The sequence below is a fragment of the Urocampus carinirostris genome, chromosome 17, assembly GCF_059441175.1.
Source record: "Urocampus carinirostris isolate Australia breed hairy pipefish chromosome 17, RoL_Ucar_1.0, whole genome shotgun sequence".
Classification (NCBI taxonomy): Eukaryota; Metazoa; Chordata; class Actinopteri; order Syngnathiformes; family Syngnathidae; genus Urocampus; species Urocampus carinirostris.
Window position 1 is genome coordinate 26,013,380 of NC_142365.1, and position 26,352 is coordinate 26,039,731.

At 38.6% G+C, this 26,352-nt stretch overlaps 2 protein-coding genes and 1 pseudogene across 3 annotated transcripts in view; 1 reads left to right on the plus strand and 2 right to left on the minus strand.

Moving 5' to 3' along the window:
* Positions 1–109, minus strand: part of prdm15 (PR domain containing 15) — a 37,345-nt gene extending 37,236 nt beyond the window's left edge. The window contains exon 1 of the mRNA XM_088321336.1: positions 5–109. The gene's annotated coding sequence lies outside the window, so the exon portion shown is untranslated. The remainder of the gene's footprint in view (positions 1–4) is intronic.
* A 3,267-nt stretch (positions 110–3,376) lies between these two features.
* c2cd2 (C2 calcium dependent domain containing 2) overlaps positions 3,377–26,352 on the minus strand; it is a 55,332-nt gene continuing 32,356 nt past the window's right edge. Inside the window, exons 7-14 of one of the 2 annotated variants that reach the window (XM_088320772.1) lie at positions 22,372–22,480; positions 22,212–22,276; positions 21,060–21,175; positions 18,194–18,362; positions 15,705–15,946; positions 11,328–11,595; positions 9,643–9,679; positions 7,930–8,100 (exon numbers count right to left, since the gene is read on the minus strand). In XM_088320772.1, the coding sequence (XP_088176898.1) occupies positions 8,088–8,100; positions 9,643–9,679; positions 11,328–11,595; positions 15,705–15,946; positions 18,194–18,362; positions 21,060–21,175; positions 22,212–22,276; positions 22,372–22,480 (1,019 nt within the window). In that variant the 3' untranslated portion in view covers positions 7,930–8,087. Of the gene's footprint in view, positions 8,101–9,642; positions 9,680–11,327; positions 11,596–15,704; positions 15,947–18,193; positions 18,363–21,059; positions 21,176–22,211; positions 22,277–22,371; positions 22,481–26,352 lie in introns of both variants that reach the window. The other variant, XM_088320771.1, reaches the window with a different exon arrangement.
* LOC148349626 (protein brambleberry pseudogene) lies at positions 3,631–4,983 on the plus strand (annotated as a pseudogene).

Consider the following 26,352-nt stretch of genomic DNA (forward strand, 5'->3'; position numbering starts at 1 on the left):
TTACCTTTTCCCCCCTAAAGACTCTTCATTTATCGAATCCTGACTCCGGGTTCCAATCCGCTCCAGAAACAGCGCAGGACCGGAAATGAAATGTGTGGTGCATTGTGGGAATTGTAGGCTCTCCAGAAGATTTGAAACAGCGCCATTATACGTTATTTTTGACAAATTTCGTTATTATACTGTATTGTTATTTTAAAAGCATAGTGTGTACTATTTAAGGCCTCCTAGGGGTTAAAAAAAACTTCATTTATATAAAAAAAAAAACTGATTTTAATTTAAATAAGGAAAACTTAAACATCATATAAGCATGCTTTTTACATATTTAATTATTTTTTAATAGACTTGCAGGTCGAAAAAATTTGTATTTGAGATAAGATGAGGCTCACCTCACAAAAAAAAATATTTTTTTTCTCATTTTATTTGATTTTTACTCCTCTTTTTATTTTTTTTCTCAACTTTTCTTTTCCCTTTTTATTTTTGTTCATTTTCACCTTTCCACCACTTCTTTTTTGTCTTTCTTCTCTTTTTTTCCCTTTACTTTTCTTCTTTCATCATTCTTATTTTCATTTTTTTCCTTTTTAGGTGTTTTTCACTTTATTTCGTTATTAGTTTTTTCCCATTTTCTGTTATTTTCTTTCTTTTTTTCATTACGTTTTTTTTGTTTTCGCAAAATGCCGGGCAAAAAAAGAAAAAAATTAGATTTAAATGTCACTGAGTCTCAGTAGTTTGTGTTCAAGCCAACATGTTTCCACCCGGTCTCAAACTAGGGGCCATTTGAGTGTTAGGCGAATGTGCTAACCACTGCATGCGTATATTATATACATATGATAAATTGTATATTGCTTTATATCGGACAAGGAAACAACCATTGACACCAAAACACCAATCATCCAATCAGTATTTATTGATAAAAAAAAAAAAAAAATCATTCTATGAGTTTATTTCTGAAATCGTTTTCCAGACCTGATCCGTGCACAAATATGATACCAACCACAAAAACAAAAATCAACCGCCCTTTTGTTGACTGACTGCTTTTTAGTAGCATAGTGCAAACAAGCTGCTAGACACTGGGCATAATTTCAACTCTTTTACACTTTTTTTCCCCAAGAAAAATTAGTTACTGGTGGTGCCACATCACCTGTAATGTGACAAGGGTATTGAATTTAGGACAGATGCCTATATTCTGTTTCTGTAGACGTAGGTTGCCATGAAAAGCGTTCCCAGAGTTTTTCTAGGCTTAAGAAATGGCATGAACGCGGAAGCTGAAGTTGCGACATCATGGAGGCGTCATAAACACAACTGAACTCAACTCTCCCTCCTATGACAAAGCACATAACAAAGTCTAATTGTAGTTTGGATCAGTGTTTCTCAACTAGAAGGTCAGGACCCAAAAGCGGGTCGTGGGACTTTGCCTTGGGAAAATATTGCTAAGAAAAAACACACTTAATTACACTCCGTAACAGCAAATGTTGATGATGCACTGCTTGATCTCTTCTACCTGTTCAGTAAATCGGCACGATTGAGAGGGACCACATCTCATTTTATCTGAATTTTTCTGGGGTGTTTTATTTCCCTTTTCTGCCTATAATAATAGTTATCAATAAAGTGAGCGATAAGGGAAAGGAACAGTGGACATTGGTGACATCAACAATTTAGTCCAAGAAAACAATTTCAAAACATGAAAATGGTGTGCAGCACAGTGGCTCAGCGGTTAGCGGCACAGTTCTGAGGTCATGAGATGGAACCTCCTGTGTGGAGTTTTCATGTTCTCCCCATGCTGGCGTGGGTTTCCTCCGGGCACTCTGGTTTCCTCCCACATTCCAAAAACATGCATGTCAGGTTAATTGGCCGGTCCAAATTGTCCCTAGGTGTGAATGAGCAAGTGAGTTGTCTGTTCGTGTGCCCTGCGACTGGCTGGCAACCAGTTCAGGGTGTAAAAAAACTACTGTGATGCTATGTTAGCACATTGCTTAACATTGTTTTGCATTTTTCAGTTAGGAGTTATTGGAACCAGCACAAACATCTTTTACCCTGGAAAAAATTATCCAATCATTTACGTAATTTCTTTTACAGAAAATTTAAATGGTCTTTAAAGATTCCAGCCATTAAAAACAATCAATTTATGCTGCCATCAAGCCAAAAATCCAGAGGATAAAATCTAGAATGTTATGTTAAACCAATTAGCACTGTGGAATATGACCTCAGTTTGGGGGTTAGAGGGACATTATGTATTATTTAGCATCTCCAATAAAAAAAAACCTTAATATGTTTAAAATACACACACACATACATATATATATATATATATATATACACACACACACACACATACTGCTGCTACAGGTTCGCCCTTAGCGTAAAAACCTTGTGAAAAGATGCCCCCCCCCCAAAAAAGAAAGAATATATGTGCAGTCTGGTCACTGAGTCTCCTTAATTTGTATTTTTCCTTGTGCTTTGGAGCACCTTTTTCCAGTTGCACTACACAATACAGCCACAACATCTGGTCAAATATTACAGTGTCCCTTTAAAGGTCACACGGACCGTTTTAGGATTCATTAAAATTTCTGGAAGACACAATACAGAAAACACACATAACATTATCTAATCGACATTATGTGTATTATGGTTAACATCTTTGTTATTATTTTGACCATCCACTGCAATAACTTGAAATTCCATTCTGTATGTCATATTTTTACGTTGCTGAAGCTGGGTTTGATCTGTTACAGATGTTACTCTATATGCACATCACTTCCATCTGATTTACAAATGTCAGAATAAAACCCAAACAAAATAACATTAATGCCATTATGCATACAAACTTTGTGTTTGAAAATCATTTAATATAATTAATATAATATCCAAGCCTAGAAGTAGTCACCCTATAACTCCCACTGAAAATCTGATGCAATGCATCATCTCCCTTTGTGAATATACAGTGTCTTGAAAAGGTATTTTCCCCCTTCTTGAATTCTGTGTTTTTTGCAGAAGTATCACTCGCAAAGGCTTCAGATCATCAAACCGAAATTAATCTATTTCTTTCAACAGTCCAAAATATCTGATGATGACGCTTTCTCCAAATAGGAGGATGGGGGGTATAGGGAGGGTTGGGGGTAATAGTCAGTGTTTCTGGGGTTGATGGCACCTCATATGGCTATGTAGCTGATTTTGGAGCCACACACTCTCCGAAAGATGGAGCAGGTATGTCCTGATGTTTGAGGGCCGTTTATTTCTGCCTGCTGATGTTCCTGTCCACGTCCTGCCATCCTCCTTTGAATAAAAATGTTCTTTATTTTATCAGTTGATTTCCTGCAGCTGTCTCTTCAGGCTTGTCTGCTTGCAGCTTGGATCTCGAAGGAGCCGGGGTCCACGTTTCAGCGCCTCTGTGGTTTTTTTTGTATAGTCCTTGTAGCACCGTTTATGGCGAGCAGCAGTCGATGTCTTTGTATGAGCCTAGAGCCGTCTGATGTCGAAGAGGCTACCGTCAGACGGTATTCCAAGTCCATGCCAAGTTTGTGCTGCAAAGCATGGTAGAGCAAAAGGGTAACTGCTGAGAGGTAGGAGATTGAAAAGTACTGGTGCTAAGACACAGCCTTGCTTCACCTCAACATTGATGGTGAAGGGCTCAGACTGGAGTCCTTCCATAATAATACTGGATTGCATACCATCACGTAGATGCTTTAGGATGGATAGGAACTTGGGTGGCACCCGGAGTTTGTAGTTGTTTGTAAAGCATGTCACAATCTATGTTGAACACGTTTTAACATCATTTCATTCAGCTGCGCGATTAAATTAGGATTTACTTCAACAAACATCATCCCGCATCACCAATTCTCAGACATGGTTGCATTCTTCCCATCTTCACACCATTATGTTCTGCTGCTCTGCACACTTGCCAACATTGTTCCAGCAGCCACTGGACTCTTTGAATGGCTGAGGCCAGCAAAGCTTCCTCCAGAAGATGCAACATCCCATCAACCTCCTCCTGGAGCTTTAGTCCCAATAATTTTAGCCAAAGATGCTCAGTTTGAATTCTCCACCACTGATGAAAGGTTCCTGGCTAAGGCCAAGGAGCTGGAGCTGAGTGCTTTAGACAACTGTCATCACAGGGTAGTTGCCGAGTTAAAAGTGAGCTGTGAAGGTCTTTCAGAGGAGGACCTGGCCAAACTTGGTGTTGCATTGTTCAATTGCCAGGCACAGATAGAAGGCCGCACAACCTATCCATGTAAAGAATATATGAGTATTAAAGAATGCACAGCCACCATGGACCCAGACACCTGGACCGCCTACCACGTGGTGAGCAACAGAGCTCGAGCTCTGTGCTATGCCACACGCCAGCAGCTTTTTCGGCGCAGGGCTGAGCACACAGTCAACATGCTCATTTCTACAGCTGCAAGTCAACTGTCTTCCATGGAAGAGCTTAAGGATGTTCAACTGGAGCTCCGAGAGATGACTGCAACATCACTGGAGGGCCACAGTGCTCTGCATGCTCAGCAGGTCAAACTACAAGAAGGCCAAGATCAATTGAAAAGTTCCTTGAGAGACAACCTTGATCGTCTGCATCAGGAGAAAGCTCTCATTGCCTCCGGACAGGAACTCGTTGCCAAGCTAATCCGAAGAATTACAAATAAAATGGCTCTTGTTGGTGAGAAAGTGCAGATCCAAGGCTCCAAAGTTCAGGACAGCCACAGAGCCATTGTTCAAGACCTCTCTGACATCCGAAACCAAGCTCAGGGCATCCATCAGAAAATTGATGACAGCATGTCAGAGTTTGCTCAGTACCAGGACCAGACGTTGAACTACATCAATCTCATGTTGCCAAATGATTTAATGAGGTCACTAAAGGCAATGGCTCTATGCTGCTCTCTACCAGTAGTTGCCACAAAACAGGGGTCATATCAGTGGATCTGGACTTTTGGAAACCACACCGTGTTTCAGGTTAAGTACACTCTGAGATGTACTCAACCAGCCGAGACAGCATGATTTTTGCAAATAGTTTGCCTGCTATGGAGAGAATGGATATACCGCAACACAAGTCTGCGCTTTCCCCTTTCAACTTATAGAAGACAATGATATTGGCATTCTTTCAGTCCAGGGGTACTCTCTCAGATTTCTGGATTTGGGTGATCAGAAGCTGTACACAACGTGCAAGGAAATAACTTCCATGTTTCAACACCTTCACTCTGATGCCATCAGGTCCTGTGGTTGTGTTGTTTTTTTTAAGTTCCTGATGGCCTTGGATGTTTCTAAGATGTCAAGAGGGCTTTCCACATGTTTGAATGTTTACACCATAATCAATGCACCAACCCTGGACGCAGATAGCAGAGTCAAAAAAAAGAGTCCTACAGGAGTTTTGTTTTTTTGCACATTTACCACTCACAAAAGTTTCAGATCTTCAAACCAATTTTATTATCAAACAGAAACAACCCAAGGAAATACAGAATGCAGTTATAAAATGTTGATTCCATATATTAAGGCACAACACACATTTAGGCCCATCTGCCCCTATGTGAGAAAGTTATCTGCCCCACTTGTTGAATCAAAAAGTAACCGTGAACTACCACAGTTTTGGAAAAGCTGAGTTCAATTCCACATGTCACACCCAAAATTGATAGCCACCACCTGTGAGAATCAAGATATCAGTTAAATTGAATGTTAGACAAAGTGAAGTAGGCTACAAAATCTCAAGAACATTTTTGACACGCCACAATCCAAAGACTTTCCGGAAGAAAGCTATCAGATTCTGATTGAAATCTATCAGTCCAGAAAAGGTCAGAAAGCCATTTCCAAGGCTTTGGGCACCCGCGAACCACTGTCAGAGCATTATCCACAAATGGAAAAAACTGGGAACAGTGGCAAACCTTTCCCGGAGTGGTCGGACAACTAAGATTACTCCAAGAGTGTGACGACGGCTAATCCAGGAGTTTCCAGAAGCACCTCGAAAAACATCCAATGAACTGCAGGCTTTGTTTGCCTCGGTTAAGGTCAGTGTTCATGACTCCACTATAACAAAGACACTGGCCAGAAATGCCATTCATGGAACAGTATCCAGGCGAAAATCACTGCTTTCACAAAAGAACACAGAGTTGTCTCGAATTTTGCCAAAAAGCATCTTGATAATCCTCAAGACTTTTGGAGAAACATTCTCTGGACTGATATTTCAAAATTCCAATTATTTTGGAAGGTGAGCAGCCCATTACATCTGGGGTAAAAATGGCACAGCACTTGACAAAAGAACATGATGCCAACAGTAAAGCCTGGTAGTGGCAGTGTAATGGTCTGGGGATGGTTTACTGCTTCAGGACCAGGACAACTTGTTGTGGTTGACAAAGTAATGAATTCTGGTGTTAAGCAGAAGATCTTGATCCGGATTTAAATCCAATTGAGATGCTGTGGTGTAACCTTAAAGGGGCAGTTCATGCTAGAAAACCCTCCAATATGGCAGATTTCAAACAATATTGAAAGATAGAGTGGGCCAAAATTCCTCCTCAGCGTTGTAAAAGACTCATTTACTTTTATGTACACATTTGATTTCTATTATCGCTGCCAAAAGTGGCCCAACTTTCTATTAGGTTCTGGGGGCAATCATTTTTTCACATAGGTCTACATAGCTTTTAATTTTGTTGTGCCTTAATCAGTGTCTGAAGTAACGTCTGTCCGGACGCCCGGGACGTGCATCTTTTGCGTCGGGCGTACAACTTACAAAACATTTCTGCCTGGGTGGCCGACAACTTTTTAAAGAAAAAAAGATCTTTTATTTTTATAGTTTATTTTTTTTAATATTTTTCAAAGCAAACATTTGCTTTATTCCGATTTCGAAATTTTAGTTCAGTTTGGAAATTTCCGAATTTAGGTTCGTTTGACAATTTGCATACTCAGGAGCCAATCAGAAGCCTGCATCGAATAACTTCGTGCTTTCGGACTCTCCCGAGCATTATAAGGTTGTGCATTTGCATATCATTTTCCAAAGTAGACGCACACAGAACACAAGAAAAATGGATAAGTGGTTAGGAATCAAGCCAAAACCTCAGCCCCAGAAGAAAGATTCAAAAGAAGCTAACAAAATTTATGACACTACAAAACGTAAATGTACATTAAAAGCATCGTGGAAAGAAGAGTTGACGTGGCTTGTAGCAGACGACGCAACGCAAACATTGCATGAATATAGATGAGTAAATACAGGTACATACTGATGGCAGATGGAAAACAGCGCAATCAATGTTATAAGTAGATTTATAATAAACTTTTTTGCGATTAGTTGTCTTATTGTGTTTCAAGTAGGTAAAAATGGGGCAGCAAATCTATGGTTGGGCAGGCAACTTTTCAGAGTTGTCTGCCCTGGTGTCCGGTAACTATTTGTCATGACACTGCCTTAATACATAGAATCAATATTTAAAAACTGCATTTTGTATTTACTTGGGTTGTCTCTGTGCGATATTGAAATTAGTTTGTAGATCTGAAACCTTTGTGAGGGATAAAAATGCAGAAAAAAAACAGAAATCAAGAAGGGGGCAAAACATTCTCACAGCACTGTAAGGAACGATCATTGCACTGAAAATGGAAAACATTCTGAAAACTGTGCAACTATTCCAATCATACTATTGTTTGTCATCGGTTTTGCCGAGTTTGAGCTTCAGTTCACAGCAGGGATGCTTGACATTTTCTATTCAACATCCGGGAGGTAGAGATGAAGGCCTGCAGTAGTCCCTTCCATCGGTAACAAGGCCACAGAAGCGCTTTGAAGAAGCTGCATTACACAAATTGAGGAAAGATGCAAAATGATATCCCCTGGAATTTGCTAAAAATATTACCAGTTGCCCCGACACAGAACTCTGCAGTATATTTGTCGTAAACGATGCAAGCAAATACTCATAATTCAAAATAGTCACGCAGGAGGCTGCCCAGTGGAGGCAGAGCCATTGGCTTTGCTTTTGCTCTTGCGACTGAGCATACGGCTGAGCGTGGCGGTCTTGCTGGCCCGGTCCACTGTGGAAGGCGATTCAAGGTAGACCAGGTCATTGTGCGACTGGCTCATTCCAGGGTCTTTCCGCTGGTGCCTGCGACGGAAGAACAGCTTTGCGCTCTTCCTAAGGAAGCTGCCTATAGTGCACAAGATTTGATTTCATCATTAGAGGTATTTGGGTGGGGGAGCGTCTGGCAGGAATCACAATATTCAAATGTAAGGTTTTTGCAATTAGGTATGCAACAATTAGTTGACAATTTTCTTGTTACTTAACTGCCCTCTATCATAGGACACACTGATATGCAGAGGTGGGTAGTAATGGAGTACATTTACTCCTTTACATTTACTTGAGTAAGTTTTGGGACATTTTGTACTTATAGCAATATTTTTAAATCTCAATACTCTTACCATTACTTGAGTAAATTTGTGAAGAAAAAAAAACGTACTTTTTACTCTGCTCAATCAGGCAACATTGAAGTTGTTAATTCATTACTTAATAAATCCCCTCCACGTAAGTAGGTGTCTGTCTGTTCCCGCTAAGGCGCATTTCTTTTGACGAAGAACTCCGCCAGGCTCTTCCATGTTTAACCAACCAGACGTGGCACCGTCGTCACGTGACCATATTCAACCTCAACGGGGGGAAAACATTTTTTACGAATTAAACAGATGGAAAATGTCGCTTAGCAATACCCACTATGAAAACACAGAAGGGGAGGAGCAACCCTGGTCCCATATCAAAAGTATGTTTCCCCTTAAGAAGGGTGCAAAGCACCAGCTCCAATATTCATTGTGGTTATTCTGATTGAAGAGCCAGTTAAAATAAGTATTGGGGCTTTAAATGTGCTACATGTGCTTAATTTAGTGATTTGATTTATATTACTTTTTATTTTTTTGTTTATTAAAGCACTTGAATTTACGTTGCTTATTTTAATCTACTCTGAAATTAATTGTAGTTTTTTGTTGATTGGATGGACTTTGATAATTTGATGTTCTGATTGGTTGTTTTGAAAAAAAAATCAATAAATACGATGTCGCAACAGATACTTAGGACTTGTGTAATTTTTTCACCACGTACTTTTTAACTTTTAATTAAGTAAATATTTGGATGACGACTTTTACTTCTACTTAAGAAATATTAGTCTGAAGTATTTTACTTTAGTGCATTTTTAGCTACTCTACCCACCTCTGCTGACATTTATGCAGGATAAACTAATTTTCATTACTTTGATTGTAGAATGCCTTAATGATAGTATTCATTACCCAATAACAATTTCAGTTATTAGTGCATTATTCATGTTAAAAATCTCTAAAATATCTTGTGTCCCAGTGTGAACTATTCTCCCCGTTACTCTGGTAAGAGTTCTAAAGAAAATATCTGCCGGCTAACATTTTAGTCACATGATTCTCTGAAAATATTTTTTGGGTGGGAAACATTCAAGGAGAAGAGTAAGTGCCACGTTTTAATGAACCTTTTTTTTTCATTTTTTATGGTCAAATAATACACTTTCTCTTTAACTCTCATTTTAAGAAGGGGCCTCAAATTATCATCCAGGGGGCCAATATTGGCCCCCGGGATGCAGTTTTGAGACCACTGCTATAGAGTTAAACGACAAAATCTAACCTACTGGAACTACAAACATTAAAAACTACAGCACTAACGATACAATTGGTTAACTTACTCTTTTGGAATTAAGGTGTGCTTAGGAGGGCTCTCCTCTAAGATGGCAGTTAATTGTGCCAAGAATGAGACGGTGACAAGAAAAGAGAGAAAAGCAAAAAAAAAAAATAGTCAAGGCGAGAAAAACGAAAACAAGACGAGAGGCTTGAAGATGTGCTTTTTTTAATCATAATGGTGAAACAAATTTCGAAATCCCCTTTGCAGTTGACAAAAGAAAAAGCAAATGTAGAAATAATAATAAATTAATTGTTGAGTCTCTCTCTCTCCCTCTCTCTCCCTCTCTTTCTCTCACTCCCTCCCTCCCTCTCTCCCTGTCCCTCTCTCCCGCCCTCATATATCACAGACTCTCAAAATAAAAGTCAATTCAGGATGTGAAGTAGAAATAACATTCATTAAGGACTACTAAATGAATGGTATTAAGAGTTTCCCTTAGCTGGAGGGCCGGACAATATTTTTTAGACTTACAATTAAATTAGGATTCAGTAATGTAAAATTTAATTATCACCTATTATGGAGGTTTTTTTCCTGAATCTTTTTTTCCTTATCTAAGATTGAATCTCTTGAAGTTAACTGTGCATTTGTAAAACAAAAAAAAGCTTTTAAATTCATTTCCACTACAGTTTATTTAACTTCCTTTTTTTTGTTTTGTTTTTTCATGAAAACGGTGACCTGAATATGGGAACTTCACTGTTAGATTTCATACCCATCATAGAAAGGAGCTAAAGCTTCTTTCAACTTCTGCAAAGACACCCGGGAGCTATTTTTTTTTCTTATTTCCTCAAACAGGAGGTTCATGACTTTCATTTTAAGTAACAATACTTGGGCAGGTTTTCTCACTGTTCTCTGGTTGATTACAATGCTAGTCAGCGAATAAAACTACAGTTGGTACTTTGCAAGTGGCCTCTGGCTTTGGCAACATCCAGTGGACATATCTAAAACTGTAGGTCATTGTGGCTCATTTTTCTTTTATGCTTCTCTCGGCATTGTCTGGCTGGAAATGGATGTGGAGGGGCACATATGGGCCGCAGGCCATTAGTTGGACACACGGGGGGCTATCATTATTGCAAAGTTGCCTTTGATTTAATGGTATTTATATATCGAGAAATAATACAGAAGTGTGTCTTATAGTACATCAGAGCTTTTTGTTTTGTGCAAACTCCCCCAGCCACAAATCTACCAAAACACTCCGAAAATGGGAAACTCCAAACTCCAAAAGTGGAATCTGAGATTTCATGAATGGTGGTGCTCACTTTAGTAATTCAATGAATGTTTAAAAATGTTTTGCCAGACTAGTGATGCACAGAATATTCTGGTTTAAGTCCAAATTGTTTGATGAAATGAAATGATCTGCATTTATATAGCGCTTTTCAAGTCAAGACTTCCCAAAGCGCTTTACAGTGTGCTTCACATTTCCCAATAGCGGCCGTGTAAGGCGCTAACCTGCTTATTGGGGGTATTAGGGGTTTAGTGTCTTACCAAGGGACACTTCGATATGTAACACGGAGGAACCGGGATTCGAACTGCGATCTCTTGATCCCAAGACGAGCGCTCTACCTCCTGAGCCACTGCCGCCTACTTAATCTATGTTGGATTTGACTATGTAGGTTTGACTGCAGACATCTGATGAGGTTTGAAGACTTTTTGTGATTACGGGATTTACAAATAAATATGACTAGACAGTCTCACCTTTTCTTTTTTTGCAGCTGATGTCTGACATACACATGGATAGTGAGGTATGATTGAGATCTTCTCCAGTGTGACTCTCCCATTGGCCAGAAGGGTGTCCCACCCCACTGGGACCGTCCTGAGGTTCTGAACCCTCCAGAGGACTACTGGTCCCCGACACAATGGCCGTGGTCATATCCTGAGAGGAGCTTTCGTCCGACATTGAAGCATCCATAGCCGCGGCGTAGCCTGCCATCAGCGCCAGCTCATTGTCCTGAGACAGCGGCGTCTGAAAAACAAAATAAGAGCATAAGAAATAATCGTCAACTCTACAGTGTTGGTTACTAAGGAACTTTTCTCTGTAACGGGTTCCTGGTAAAATATTGTAAATAGTTGAGTAAAGCACCATGGTAACAGATAATTGTTGACAATGTCCTCCTATCACTAATTTTCACTCCTTTGCACACGTTGTAACAACGAAACACATCAGTCATCACCAGCAAGTTTGTATATAGATATAGCGCGGTCCTAAACACAGAATACGCGGGCATTGTATTTTCCATCATGGTTATACTCTCCCAAACCCATATGGTCAAATATGAGCCGTAATTAAAACCATATAACAAAATACTGAATTACGGGGTCCGTTTACATTAGCATAAACTTGTGCTTCATTCTGCTATCACTGTGGAACCATTGAGCCGGCTGATTTAGTCTTTTGAGGACGTCTCATTGGTGTTGAAGCAGCTTTGGCAGGACTTTTGAGGCAATGTCTGGCAGGACTTTTGAGGCAATGTCAATAAGGCTTATACCTCTGTCGTTGCTACAGCATTGTTTGTCGCCTTTCTTGTAGAAAGGGTCAGGGACGGCATCACTCAAATCCTGAGGGAAGGGTTTCAGACTCCCCCACCACAGTGATGATTTGGTGCAGGGCAGGCGTGAGAAAGTCAAATCAGTCTTTAAAAAATTCAGCAAGGAGACAGTCCTCACCAGGTGCTTTATTGTTTTTCAGCTTTTTGACTCAGTTCATTACTTGCTCTAAAGTAGGGGCAGCAGTGTTGCTGTCGTAGACATCATTGGGGTTGTACTGGATGTGAGCTGGTAGAGGCAGATAGGATGTGGTGTGTTTGAGCAATGTAGCATAGTGCTATGTGCAAAGGTTGGTGATAGGTTGCCCTTGCTGGTTGAGGATAGTTTTGCTTCGTTCCCTCAAAAGGTCTAGTGCTGGACTGAGGGACGCTATACAGCTAAGCGAGCTAGGTTGCATCCATGCTTAGAGGCCAACAGACCAACTAATTGGTCCATCAAGTATGACATCTCCCAACTGAAATGTCCAGCCACTAAGGCAGGGTTTCAACTTTAACTATCTAATCAGTTTGCAGGTCTTGAAGCTCTTCATTTATGCGATTCTTTATCAGAAGAAAGGGGTCTTTTTTTTCCAAAGTACTGCAAAGGAAGTAGCAACTTGGACCTTAGGTAAGTAAAAACATAACATTAAAAGTGTTTTGAACTTTGATCTTTGTATTTTCAAAATTATTTTTGCAATACACCTTGCCTGGAGAAAAAAGAAAACGTCCTGGCAGGATCTAATAATGGAGAAGTAAATCTTCAAAGTAGTGTGAAGCCAAAATGGATATGGAGTGTCTTGGCTAAGTGTTTCGTTCACAAGCAGTCGAGATCACACAAGCCAGACAAAGAAATATGAAGGATTTACTGCTTCCACGGGTTGGTGCACACTTCTTCTGCTATTACCGTATAAACGGTTATTGGTACCTAGATAGTTACTTCCCGAGTAATGCGCTACTTCTGGGTGTCAGTATTCTCAGGGGTAACGTCATTGATTTTTAAATGGAGTAACTAGTAACTGTCACTAATTCCTTCTTTTCAGTAACATGCCCAACATAGTGGTATTAAAAAGTATCTGAACCTTTTGGAAATGGTCAATTTCTGCATAAAAACACCATCAAATGTGATCAGTGTCTGCTTTAACTGAAACCGCCCACACATTTACTAGTTTTAATATTGTGACGAGGACAGCATGCAAACAATACAGAAGAGGGAGGAATAAGTAACTGAACCCTCTGCCTAAGGAACCTACATAGCTGTTGGAACCAATTTCTACCAAACAATTGAAGTTAGGTGTGTGCCCAATCATTGATGAGGAGCTCAAAGATGCCCTGCCAACTATAAAACAAAGACCTTGTCTTGATGAGAAGAATTGTCTTTATGAGAAGCACTGTCTGAAGTGTTCAAAATATTCAATGTGATGGTTCAGTTACTAATTCCTCCCCCTTCTGTCATAGTTTGCATGCTATCTTCGTCAAAATATGAAACCTATACATATTTAGTTAAAGCAGGCAGTTTTTCATGTGATTTTCCCAAAGATCAACTCTCATTTAAAAGTGATTTCATGCATAAAGGTGAGAACTTCCAAATGGTTCAGATAGTTTTTGAAAGCACTGTAGCTATGGGTGTCAGGGTTTGTACACATTTTTCATGGCCAAATTCAAGCACTTTTTTAAGCACTTTAAAGGCCAATTTCCAGTACCATTAAAATAAGAAATCAGGTGTGAATCATGTATTTTGCAGATCCAAAAATATATCTGCCATTTAGATAGGCAATTTTTAATCTTGTTTATTTATTAAGACATTATTTTTTAGATCTTGGGTAAATCACAAAAATATTTGTGGATCTGAACAATAAGTGTGTACATTTGTTTGAGACAAATTTCTCCCCTTATTATAACTTTTGGGTAAAAATGACACTAAAATTGCTACATAATCCTTGCACTAATACACATTATATAGTGCCCTGTTAAGGTGCAGCATGTCGCAAACAGATACAACATAAAAACCATAATTAAGCTAGTCATCTCCATGAGTTATCTTTCATATGACTGGACAGCGCTGCCTCTCCCATTGTGAAGAGATATATCTCTTTTCTGCACCTGTAGAGGGCGATGGTGCTTTACATCATTATTTTATCATTTTTTTAAATTTTCTTACAGGGGTGGGCAATTAATTGGGTGGGGCGCATTGGGTTGAAAAAAATTGGCATATGGGCCGATAAATCTAATTATTTCATTTATGAATAAATATACACACACAAACATTTAAATGTTATATTTATATTTTGTAATAGTTTCATCAAATTGGTTTTGAAACATTCACAATTAAAGCAAAATAATACATCAGGTAGCTGTTTTAAGCACTTAATTGGATTTTTAGTTTTTTATGTATAACTTTAGTTGTAATTTTAAATATTTTTGTAGTATTTCTGCTGTTGATTTTTTGTGGTATTTCTGGAGGGTAATTTTTCGAGTGCTTTGCAGTACTATTTTTGTAGTATTTCCATAATAGAATTTTCCAAGTATTTTTGTAGTATTTCCATAATGGAAAGTTTGTAGTATATCTGTAGTATTACTGGAGTTGTAGTTTTTTTAACATTTCAATAGTATTTTTTTGTATTTTAGAATTACTGTAGTGTTTTTTGTAGTACTTTTTTGGAGTATTTTTATTGTATTTCCGTAGTAATTTTGGAGTATTTCCATTGTAGTATTTAAGTAGTATTTTGTAATATTTCTGTCGTAATATTTTTGTAGTAGTTACATAGTAGCATATTCATAGTAGTAATTTTAAAGCATGTATTTAGTATTAGGATAATATTCCTGTAGTTGATTTTTTTTGTGTTGTAGTATTAGTGTGGTAGTATTTTTTAAATATTGCTATCCATTTATCTGCACCACTTATCCTCACTAAACTGGAGCCCATCCCAGCTATCTTGGGCAGTGGGCAGGCGACACCCTGAACTGGTTTGCCAGCCAGTCGCAGGGCACATAGAGAGACAACTAACCCGCTCATTCAAACTTAGGGACAACTTGGACCGGCCAATTAACCTGACATGCATGTCTTTGGGATGTGGGAGGAAACCGGAGTGCCCGGAGGAACCCACGCAAGCACGGGAAAACATGCAAACTCCATATTAGTTCCCCGTTTTCAAATACTGTACCTAATTTAATATTTAGTGTTGTATTATTTTATAGTATTTTTGTAGTCGTCTTTTTTTTTTGTCAACACACAAATGGAGAATGGGGACAATGTTGGCACCAAAAACATTTCATTTTGTGTTTTTTTATTTTTATATTTTTTACTTTCATAGATATTGGCAGGCCGGATAATAAAGTCTGAAGTGTGGCCCCCGATCTGTAGTTTGGCCACATCTGGTTTAATACGTGGTCTGTCAAGTCAAACTGCCAAAAAAGTTGACGTAATTTCAAACATTTTTAAGCACATCACCCAAAATTCAAGCATTCGCCAGACCTTGAAAACCCAACAGTGAAATGCAAGCATTTTCCCGGATTTCAAGCACCCGTCCGAACCCTGGGTTTAACTCCTTACTTTGGCGATCCCAGAGATGATGATGGTACTCTTCTTGACTGGAGACCTGAGTTTCTGCTTGGCAGACTGATGGAGTTGTTTGATGGCGGCTTCAGCCACGGGGTCGGTGCCATTGAGCATCAGCAACTCTGTGTCTGAGGACGACAGAACCTTGCTCACCGGCGCCCCCATCGTTGACATCTGTTCAGAAACACGACGCTCTGAAAGCTTAGGCTTCTGGGACAAGGCTTTTTGTGAAGAATCTGAGGACAAGTACAACAGATTTTGAGGTAAGACAAATTTGTCGCTTTTGAAAATGAGCCCTACATCAAAATCCACTGTTGATGATCCATATCAGGGGTAGCCATTATTCCACAGGTTGAAAGTTAATTATATACAGGGTACGTACACCAAATTCAAGCACTTTTAAGGCCAATTTTTCTTTTTTTTCAGTACCTTCAGAGGAAACCCAGCAACAATCAACAGAACGTTTTTTTAGTTGTTGACTTTGTTGACTTACCTAAGTTGCTATCTTGCTGCTAGCACATACTTTGGGCTATTTTGAGCTGTTCCTTTAAATAATCTACGATCTTTTTCTGTCCTTGGGCTGCTAACTGACATGAATTCTGCCATGCTGCTTCAACAATGCAAGCGCAGCTTCAATACGACACACTTGTTTACAAACACAGAAAGGGATCTATCGTTGATGTTTTGCTTTTTGCTTTGTTTTCAATATTTTTGCGTGTTTTTCCGGGGATCTGTTCCTAAATTGGTTAAAGAATTGTAATTTTTTTTTTCATTTGATCATTTATTTATAGCACTAAAAAGTTTTTTTTTTTAAAGTTTTCCATTTTCAGGGATTTTGTGTTGTTTTTCGACTTTAAATCTGTTTAGTGTGTATAAAGCTAAATTGTTAAGTTTTTACAATTATTTTTTTGGAGAGCTGTGAATATTTCAATTTATATCGCATTTGTTTTGCAGGGATCCCCTACAAAACATATGAAATTACTAATTACTAATAGCTGAATTAGGTGTATATTTTTTTATTATTATTGTTAATATATTATTAAAACAAAAAATCTGAGGAGCCGTTTGGGAGCCGGAAGAGCCGGTTTTCTAAATAGAGCTGTCTTCCTGGTTGCGACAAGTAGGTGGCAGTGATGCTTCACATGACAATGCCCTAATGACAAGCCACCAGAGCAGGTGTGTCAGCATGATGGTCACAGCCTTTTTTTAAATGTATCTTGATTGCAGACTTGTTTCCTTTTTCTTCATTTCAGACTACCAAGAAACATGGTGTTGGGAGCTGACATTATTGTCGGTCATCTTGTTTTTTTTTCTTCTTCTTGCCTTTGCGTTTCTTATTTTCCTTGGATTTTCGACTCTTTTTTTTCTGTTTTATCTCCGTTGTGACTTCTCTTGTTTTTTGTATCATTATTCCTGTTTTCCTTCTTTTTTTTACCTTTTTTTTCTTTAGTTCTCTTTTTCATTCCCATTTCCTTTTATCTATTCCTTTTTTGTTTACTTTTACTCTTTCCTGCTTCTTTTATTTTTTTTTTCTTTTCAAAAGGATGGGCAAAAAATAAGAAAAATGGCCATTTTGAGTTCCGTAGTCTGTGTTATTCCTTTGTAAGTGCTAATCTTTGGTTGGGCTACACAACAAAGCGACATGTAGAGGTCAAATATTACACTCAGTCCCTTTATGATAAGTCAATATACATTCTGCATGGGCTGCACTTATGACTGATTGATTTTTTTTTTTAATTTATTCTTAATGCTTTTTATTTTTAGTTCGTATTTTGTGTAGCAAATTTTATGAAAGATATTAAAGAGGAAAGGAATTTTTTAAGAGCTTTTCTTGTGAAAAAAGAAAAAGATTGGGCTAAGTCCCACCCAGATTTGAGCTTTGGTGGCGCAAAAGTCAGTTGAGTTTTAGACCCCTTTTCTAGAGTGACAGAGTCCCAACTTTCTTTTTTTTTTAGAATTCTGTAGTAGCAGGTTTGTACACCTTTTCATGGCCAGATTCAAGCGCTTTTTAAGCACTTTCGAAGCCAATTTCCCAATTTATCTAGTCTTCGACATCTTGCGCTCTTCACCCGTCCTCGTAGGCAATGACGCCTCACAGGACAATGCCTTAAGAACTAATGCAAGCTGCCGTTAGTCTTGAGGAAGAAAGGAATGCAAAGCGAAGCCACCCGAACAGGTGTGTCAGTGTCATTTTAAAGCAGACTTATTTTTCTTCATCTAATGGGTGGTCAATCAAATTAAGCTCCTGGGAAAGATGGCAACAACTTCAAGCATTAACAAGCACTGCGCCCAAAATTCAAGCACTTTTAAACCTTGAAAACCTTACAATTCAAGCATTTAAGGATTTCAAGCACCCTTACAAACACTGTGTAGTGATACTTCAGTGGGCAAGTCCAATGTAATGAAGTAAAAATCTTTTCTTTTTCCTGAACTACAGAAATACGCTTATAAAAAAGACCACTAATATACTTTTGCTGTCATACCAATGCTGAGTCCCGGAGAGAGAATTCGTCCCGGTTTGCTCTTGACTGCGGTGATGGTGGTGACCACTGTGCCACAGGGCATGACAGTACGATCCATCTCCACTCTCTTGGTGGAGGCCGGAGTTGGAGCTTGCCAAGACCTCACCTCGCTAGGATCCAGGTAGGTAAGCTGAATAATGAAATACCCCAATATTAATAAGCTGCAAAACAATACAACAATTTTTACATCAATACAGTGATACCCCTACATACAATATTATTTCATTCCCGGATAGTGCTCGCATCTTGAATGGCTCGTTTATCCAGCTACATTTTCCAATATTAAATACAGTATTACCTTGCTTTGTACACCTTTTTGGCCAAATTAAAGCACTTTTGGACCACTTTCAAGTCCCATTTTTTCCAATTTCCCCAGTACCTCAAACAAAGAAATCCATCGCAGATCTAAACAATTTGTTTGTTGATTTTGATGACTTAAATAAAGTCACTACATTGCTGCTAGCACATATTTTGTGCTTATTTGAGATGTTCGTATCTATCAATGGGCTGCTATAAACTGACATGAATTCTGCCATTCTACTTAAACAATGCACACGCAGCTTGGCTACGTTACACTTGTTTACGAACACTGAAAGGACTATATAAGTGTTGGATTATAAAGTTAAATATGGGAGACAAAAAAAGAAAGTCTATTTCTATCTACCTTGGTCATATCCATCAAGAGGGGTGACCGACAGCAAGACAAACACATACAATAACAAAGAAAATGAAAGTGAAAACAAAATAGCAAAAAACAGACACAAAACTTTTTGGACCATGGCCAACCCAATTGCCCAAACACCCAAACAAGTTAGGCACCTCGGCACCTAAGTTGGTCATGCTTTCGTCCCTCCAGATGAAATCTGGAACATAAAAAAGAAAGTACTGTATGTAGAAAAAGCAGAAAAATTAGCAAATTTTTAACCTATTTTAATGATACTGATTGCTCCGAAGAAGCAAGAACTTTAATCACTTGCTTTTGTTTTACTTATTTTAATCTATATTTTTTGCGTGTTTTTAAGAAGATCTGTGTCTAAATTGCTTTACTTTTTGCATTGTATTCTTTATTTAAAGCACTGAGGAGTTAACCTTTTTTAATTATTATTTTGTTGTTTTGCATTTTCAGGAATGGTGTTTTTTTTGTTCGACATTAAAGGTGTCCAGTGTGTAAAAAGCTATTTTTTTTGTATTTTGCCATTTTTTTTTTTTTACATCTGTAAATATTTACATTTATATGTCATGCATTTTTCAAGGATCCCCTGCTAAATGTATGAAATTACTAGTTACTAAATAACTTGGCAATTGACAAAATATCATTAAAAAATCCAAAAGTCGGAGGAGCCATTAGGGAGCCGAAAGACTTGGCTCTTCTCAGTGAGCAGAGCCAGGAAAAAACGGTTTTCTAAATAGAGCTGTCCTCTTTGGTGTGACCAGTAGAGGGCGTTGCGCTTCACATAACAAAACTTTACATAACAACCTAAAGTGACAAAAATAACACACACACTGATTTAAATGATTAGGTAAATGGTCTTTAGTGGTGGTGTCTGGAACTTCTTGTAACTTAGATTTTCTCTCGTATGTCTGGCAAAACATCTCTTATATCAAATTTCTCATATCTGGAGAAGCTCATATGTAAATGTATCCCTGTATTTCAGCATCCGGGAACCTTTTTGACACAAAGCCCCATAATAGCAAAATATATATATTTTTTTTTTTTGATAGAGAGAGCCAAAACACATATTTTAAGGCAAAATTCAGCAAAACCGCCAAACCCGGTCTCTAAAGAAAAGCTACATTTTGAGCACACTTTTTTTCTCTGTGTGCATGAGATGATTTGATAAAATCTTTGAAATAACAATAATGACAGAGACTGTGTCCCTTATAAATATATATACATACCACTTTAAACTTTTCTCCCTCCCACACTTAAGATCATTGAGGCTCATCTTGATCTTCATTTTTTTTTTTTAAATAATGGTTTCAAAACAGTGGGGTCAGCGCGTGCGGGAGATAAGGAAGCGTGCTGTGTTGCATATCTCCGCCCACCCCTACCGCTCACCCAGTCAAGTTGTTCTGTGTGCTTGGCTACCGTTTGTGGGTAATTACAGTTTGTTGTGCTGGTTTTAATCATTAAGTATTTCAACAATGAACATGCATAACTTAATGAGCTTCAATATAAAATATTTATTAGTGATGTACATCCAAAACATAGTCTGTTTATGCGACACCTTGACTGTGAACTGTGGGTAAAACCGTGCTCTTTATGTACTGGACAGAACGATGATTTCCATTGGATTATCTTTGGCTAAACACGCAGCAAACACGACCTGTGCACATACCAAACACTTACTAAACGTGACAGTAGGATTTGCACGATTAACATTTTATCACCTAGCCATAATGTACACATGAAAAGAGACATTCGGCAGTAGCTCTGTAATTTTTACTTAACACCTATACGGGGAGAGATTTGTTCCAATTCATAATACATGGGGCGGCAGTAGCTCAGGAGGAAGAACGGTCGTCTTGGGATCAAGAGATCGCAGCTCGAAATCCCGGCTCCTCCTTGTTACATGTCGAAGTGTCCTTGGGTAAGACACTGAACCCCTAATGCCCCCAATAAGCAGGTTTGCTGCACGGCCACTATTGGTGTGTGAGTGTGTGTGTGAATGGGTAAATGTGAAGCACATTGTAAAGCGCTTTGGGACGTCTTCATTGACTTGAAAAGTGCTATATAAAAAGCAGATCATTTCATATATTGCTTGCAAGACCTAGGTTCTCTACCCCTACTGTATTTTATTGATAAAAAGCAATAATTAAGTCTTACATCAGTAGTAAGTGAGCCTGTCACTCCATCTTTGGTCAGAAGAGAAAATGTTTGCTTTCCTTTGGGCTGTTTCCTGACAAGGTCAAAAGGCACTGAAACCTGTCCCAGTGAGCAATCTGAAATGGAGAGAGAAAAAGTTTACAAGAATAAAATTAAAATTAAAAAAGGAAAAAGGAAAATAAACATTCTCAAGGATCGGTAGACAGTAGTTTTATATCAGGTGTGTCAAAATCATTTTAGCTTGGGGGATTCATGGTGGAAAAAGTATTCTCGCAGGGGTCGAACTAGTCGATTGAATGCCATACAAAGTGCGCCTTAGTTGGAGGGCTGGGGGTCTTTTTGACGGCTCACAATGAAATGGGATCTAAGATTTGATTATAAAACTATTATTGAGGATTTTTTTTTTCCTCACCATTTTCTTTTTTCACTAAGATTAAATCTATTGTAATGTTTATCCATTGTGAATTTATAAAAAAAAAAAGAAACAATTGAATACATTTCCACTATAGCAGGGGTCTCCAACCTTTTTTAAGCTGAGAGCTTCATTTTGTTTATATTTACCCGGTAGCTCAAAAGGCACCCAGCTTGATATGCATTTCTAAAATAACACTTTATCCTTTTATTACTATAATATTGTTGGAAGTGGGTTTAATAACCTTGGTCAACCACTGAAAGAAAAAACATATAAACTACATAATCATAATGACTCAGAGCTGGTGAGCTATTTTTGGAACAGGTCCGCAGTAGAGCTCAACCGATATGGGTTTTTCAAGACCGATACGATTATTAGGATAAAGAGGAAGCCGATAAGCATTATCTGGAGCCGATATTCATTTGCTGTAAAAGCTTAAAAATTGGCATAAGAATTTTTTAAAACAGAGAAAATATGTTATAGATTCAAATCAAACTTTTAATAGCGCTCTGATACTTTTTAGAGTTAATAAATTAGAATTTTAAAACAACTGAAATTACTAATCTGCCACTAAAACTAAAACTAAAACACGAACAGTGAAGGAAATAAAATAAGGCTTAGCAGCAACTCATATAATAGTACATTGTCTCACGAGTCACATAAAACTGTGAGGTGGGCCATATTTTGCCTGCGGGCCATGAGTTTGACACACGTGGTTTATAAAAAAAATAAAAACTGACCTTCTTGAGGTTGCCCATCATTTATCACACGAATGATGAGCTCTTTTGATCTGCCATTCAGTTCACTGCAGCACAAAAATAAGAAAAGAAATGAGGAAAATACACATTTTGGAAAGCAAAATACACATTATTTTGTGAAGTTTTTTTTTTTTAAATGTACAATACAAAAGGCTGATCCCAGGCAGGATTGGCTGTGTTCTTGAAAACGGGTGTGTTAAATTTCTGTGGCGGGTCATCGAGTTGCAGTACACACAGAGGACTGATGCTGCCTGCAATCAAAACATCATACAGATGAAATCAATATATTTATGGACTTTAGTATACATGTGTGTATTTCGAAGAAGGACTTTAGTATCTTTCTTGGGCATGTTGCTTTTAAAAAGTAATTACTTACAGATACTCACTACTTCTTAGAAACTGAATTACTCTATAGTTAAAGTAACTAGTTACCAGGAAAAGTAGATAGATACTTTATTCATCCCCGAAGGGAAATTCACATTTCCAGCAGCATCCCTGAGCTGAGAACAATACAATAATAAAGCAAAAAGAATACAATATACAAATACCCAGTGTGACGTGCAAATACCCACTGTAGCGTGTTATATAGAATAACTAAATAGTGCTACACAGAATATATATTGCAATAAGATTCGGTAATATGCAATGTAGGTGGTGTGGTTTACTGTGGGCTTTTACTCTGCCGGGTAGAGTTAAAGAGCCTCATGGCATGAGGAAGAAAAGATCTCTTCAGTCTGTCCGTAGTACAAGACAGTGACAGCAGTCTGTCGCTGAAACTGCTCTTCTGTCTGGAGATAATGCTGTGTAGTGGATGAGATGGATTGTCCATGATTGACCGCAGCTTTTTCAGTGCCCGTCTCTCAGCTACTGTTGTTAGGCTGTCCAGCTCTTTGCCCACAACAGAGCTCGCTTTCCTAGCCAGTTTATTGAGACGAGAGGCATCCTTCTTCTTGACGCTGCCTCCCCAACACGCTGCCGCATAGAAGAGGGCGCTTGCCACTACTGTCTCATAGAATATATTCAGGAGCTTTTTGCAGATTTTGAAGGAGGCCTGCCTTCTGAGGAAGTAAAGTCGGCTTCGACCTTTCCTACATAGAGCTTCTGTGTTGGCAGTCCAGTCCAGTTTGTTGTCCAGCTGCACACCCAGGTATTTGTAGGTCTGGACAAATTCTACACATTCTCCTTTGATGGTTACAGGAACCGGGTGAAGTCCACCACCATCTCTCTGGTCTTGGTGGTGTTTAGGTGCAGGTGGTTTGCGTCGCTCCATCGGATAAAGTCCTGAATCAATTTCCTGTACTCCTCCTCCTGCCCATTTCTGATACATCCCACGATCGCAGTGTCGTCGGCAAACTTTTGCACATGGCAGGACTCAGAGTTGTACTTAAAGTCCGATGTATATAGAGTGAATAGGAACGGAGAGAGCACGTAAGTAAGTATTTTTGTTACTTTAAAAGGAAGTTGTTGCATGTCAAAGAATTTGAAATTTTCTGAGCAGTATTTAAGTCAGTTGACTAGAGAAGAACAGACAGGTAGTTGTGTTATAGAACCTTGTAATATTTATTGCACCTCGCCAGCAACAGATGTATCCAACACTTAAAGTGCAACAAGAATAAACAATATACAGTGGAACCTCGGTTTTCGAACTCCTCTCAGTTCGAACAAATCGGTTCTCGACCAAAAATTTCGAGAAATTCTTGCTTCGCTTTTCGTTCAAAAAATCGGAGTTCGAACGCCGGTACGCTAGGGTGCGATGCTGAGCAGCGTACGGGTGTAGATCGTGTAGATTGCCCCCAGCCCTCGTGAAGAACTGTTATGACGAGCGCGCGCACTTCTTTTCGCTTTCGCTTTTAATATAGGTGTACAAAGTGTTTTAGCCCCTTATTATGCCTACGAAGAAAGTCAGTGCAAGTAGCAAAGTTGCTACAGGTGAAAAAAGAAAAGTAGTGGGTACAACTATTGCATTTAAGAAAGAAATAATAGCAAAATATGAAGAAGGTGTGCGAGTTTCCGATCTTGCTATACATACAGCATGGCTTCTGCTGAGCACCACAAAGGTAAGAAATCCTATTCATAATTATTTTCTTTATCCTTTAACCGCTCACCACTTATTGTGGAGACCCGAGTGCTAAATGACATATAAACGACCTGATTTTTTTATTTTTACACGTTCATGTTAGCGTAATCTTTCGTACGGAAGATTACGCTAACGCGAACGTACGATTAGCCTGGGTTAGCTTCATGTTTACGTTCATGGTAAACATTCAGGGTGTTGGAACGGATTAAAACGATTTTACATTACTTTTAATGGGAAAAACGATTTTCGGTGATCGAACAAATCGGTTTTCGAACAGTGTTCTGGAACAGATTACGGTCGAGTTTCCACTGTACTGTAATAAAATAACAATTAGTAGTAAACATATAAAGTGAGTTTAATAAATTAAATCTAACTCTTAATCTGAGACAACAGGTCAAGTAGACATATGCTTCTGTACTTTATTCACAACAAAAGTCAACTGTAAAACAATATAAAGTGAGTTTCACTCTATATAATCTATATATATTTATTTATATATAAATCATCTTTAGTCAGACAACTGCTCGAATGGACATATGCTATTGTACTTCAAGTTTTTTTACGCAACAATCGTAAACAGTACAACAATATAAAGTACCGTATTTTCCGCACTATAGGGTGCACCGGGTTATAGGGCGCACCCCCAAAAAATAGTTTTTGGTCCTATATCTTCCATACATAAGGCGCACCGGATTATAAGGCGCTACAATGGGAACGTCATCAGATAGTTCAGTCAAACTTATTACCCCCTTAACATTCCGAAATCTTGCAAAGAAGCAAATACGTGTCATAGACACGTGCGGATGCGGTGTCCGTACGATGTCACTCAAATGCATCGTTCCAAATATCTTTCGGAAGGTTAAAGTCTTGGGATTCAAGAAATGCCAACCATTCCTTAGTTTCTATTTTCTTTTTCGCTCGCAACTTTACTGTGCATATGACAATAAACACTTGGAATTGAGTTTAATTTAAAAAAAGACCCATCACAGAAACATCGATATCATTCTGAAACAAGATACTGGGAAAATATATAGCCGGAGTAGCTCACCGATGTCGTTGTGTTCAATAATAATGTGCAACCATGGTCCTCTTATATCCGTGAGTGTAGTAAATCCAGGAGAGTAAAATATTTACAAATACAGTACAGAATAGTAAAATACTGTTTACTCTATGCCAGAGTTCTACCCAACATGCTATTCACATGCATCTTTTTCGGCCAATTGCAGGCTTTGTTTTGTCCCTTTAGCCTATGCAAGCCTGTAAATGATAAAGGATCCGCCCTCTTTACCTACGAATAACTTTAGCCAACAGTGATCGATTCAACTGATGATTGACACATCTTTTTTGGCCAATTGCAGGGTTTGTTTTGCCCATTTAGCCTATGCGAGCCTGTAAATGATTAAAAAGGATCCGCCCCCTTTACGTCCGAATAACTTTAGCCAATAGTGATCGATTCAAAGGATGATTGACACATTGGTTAGCCAATGAAACGCCGGTATATAAATCCCAGCATACACCCTGGACTACTTCGCGTTCGGGGGAAAATCTGGTCGAACAGCTGCTTGCATTAGTTGCAAGACTTTGCGACTTAATATTGATCCATATATAAGGCACACTGTATTATAAGGCGCATGGTCAGCTTTTGAAAAAAATTAAGACTTTTAGGTGCGCCTTATAGTGCGGAAAATACGGTACATTTAACGCTGCAGTGTAAAATAAATGAATCAAACTTTCACAACCTGAAACACTGGTCAAGTAGAAATAGGCAACTGCACTTCAAATATTTCGTTCACAACAAAAGTCACAGGTAAAACAACATAAAATTATTAACCAATTCCTCTCTCCATGTGATGTTATGTGCTTAATAACTTAAGAACTGGTTAGTTGGTTAGATCCCTTAACCATTAGGGACGTAGGGGCACAATTTCCTTTGGTGTTTTTTGGGCAAGTACAGCCTGGTGGCACCATCCCTCTTCAAGCCAACCTATGTTTCCACCCAAGCTCTAACCAAGGACCTTTCACGTGTGGCAAAATGTACTAACCACT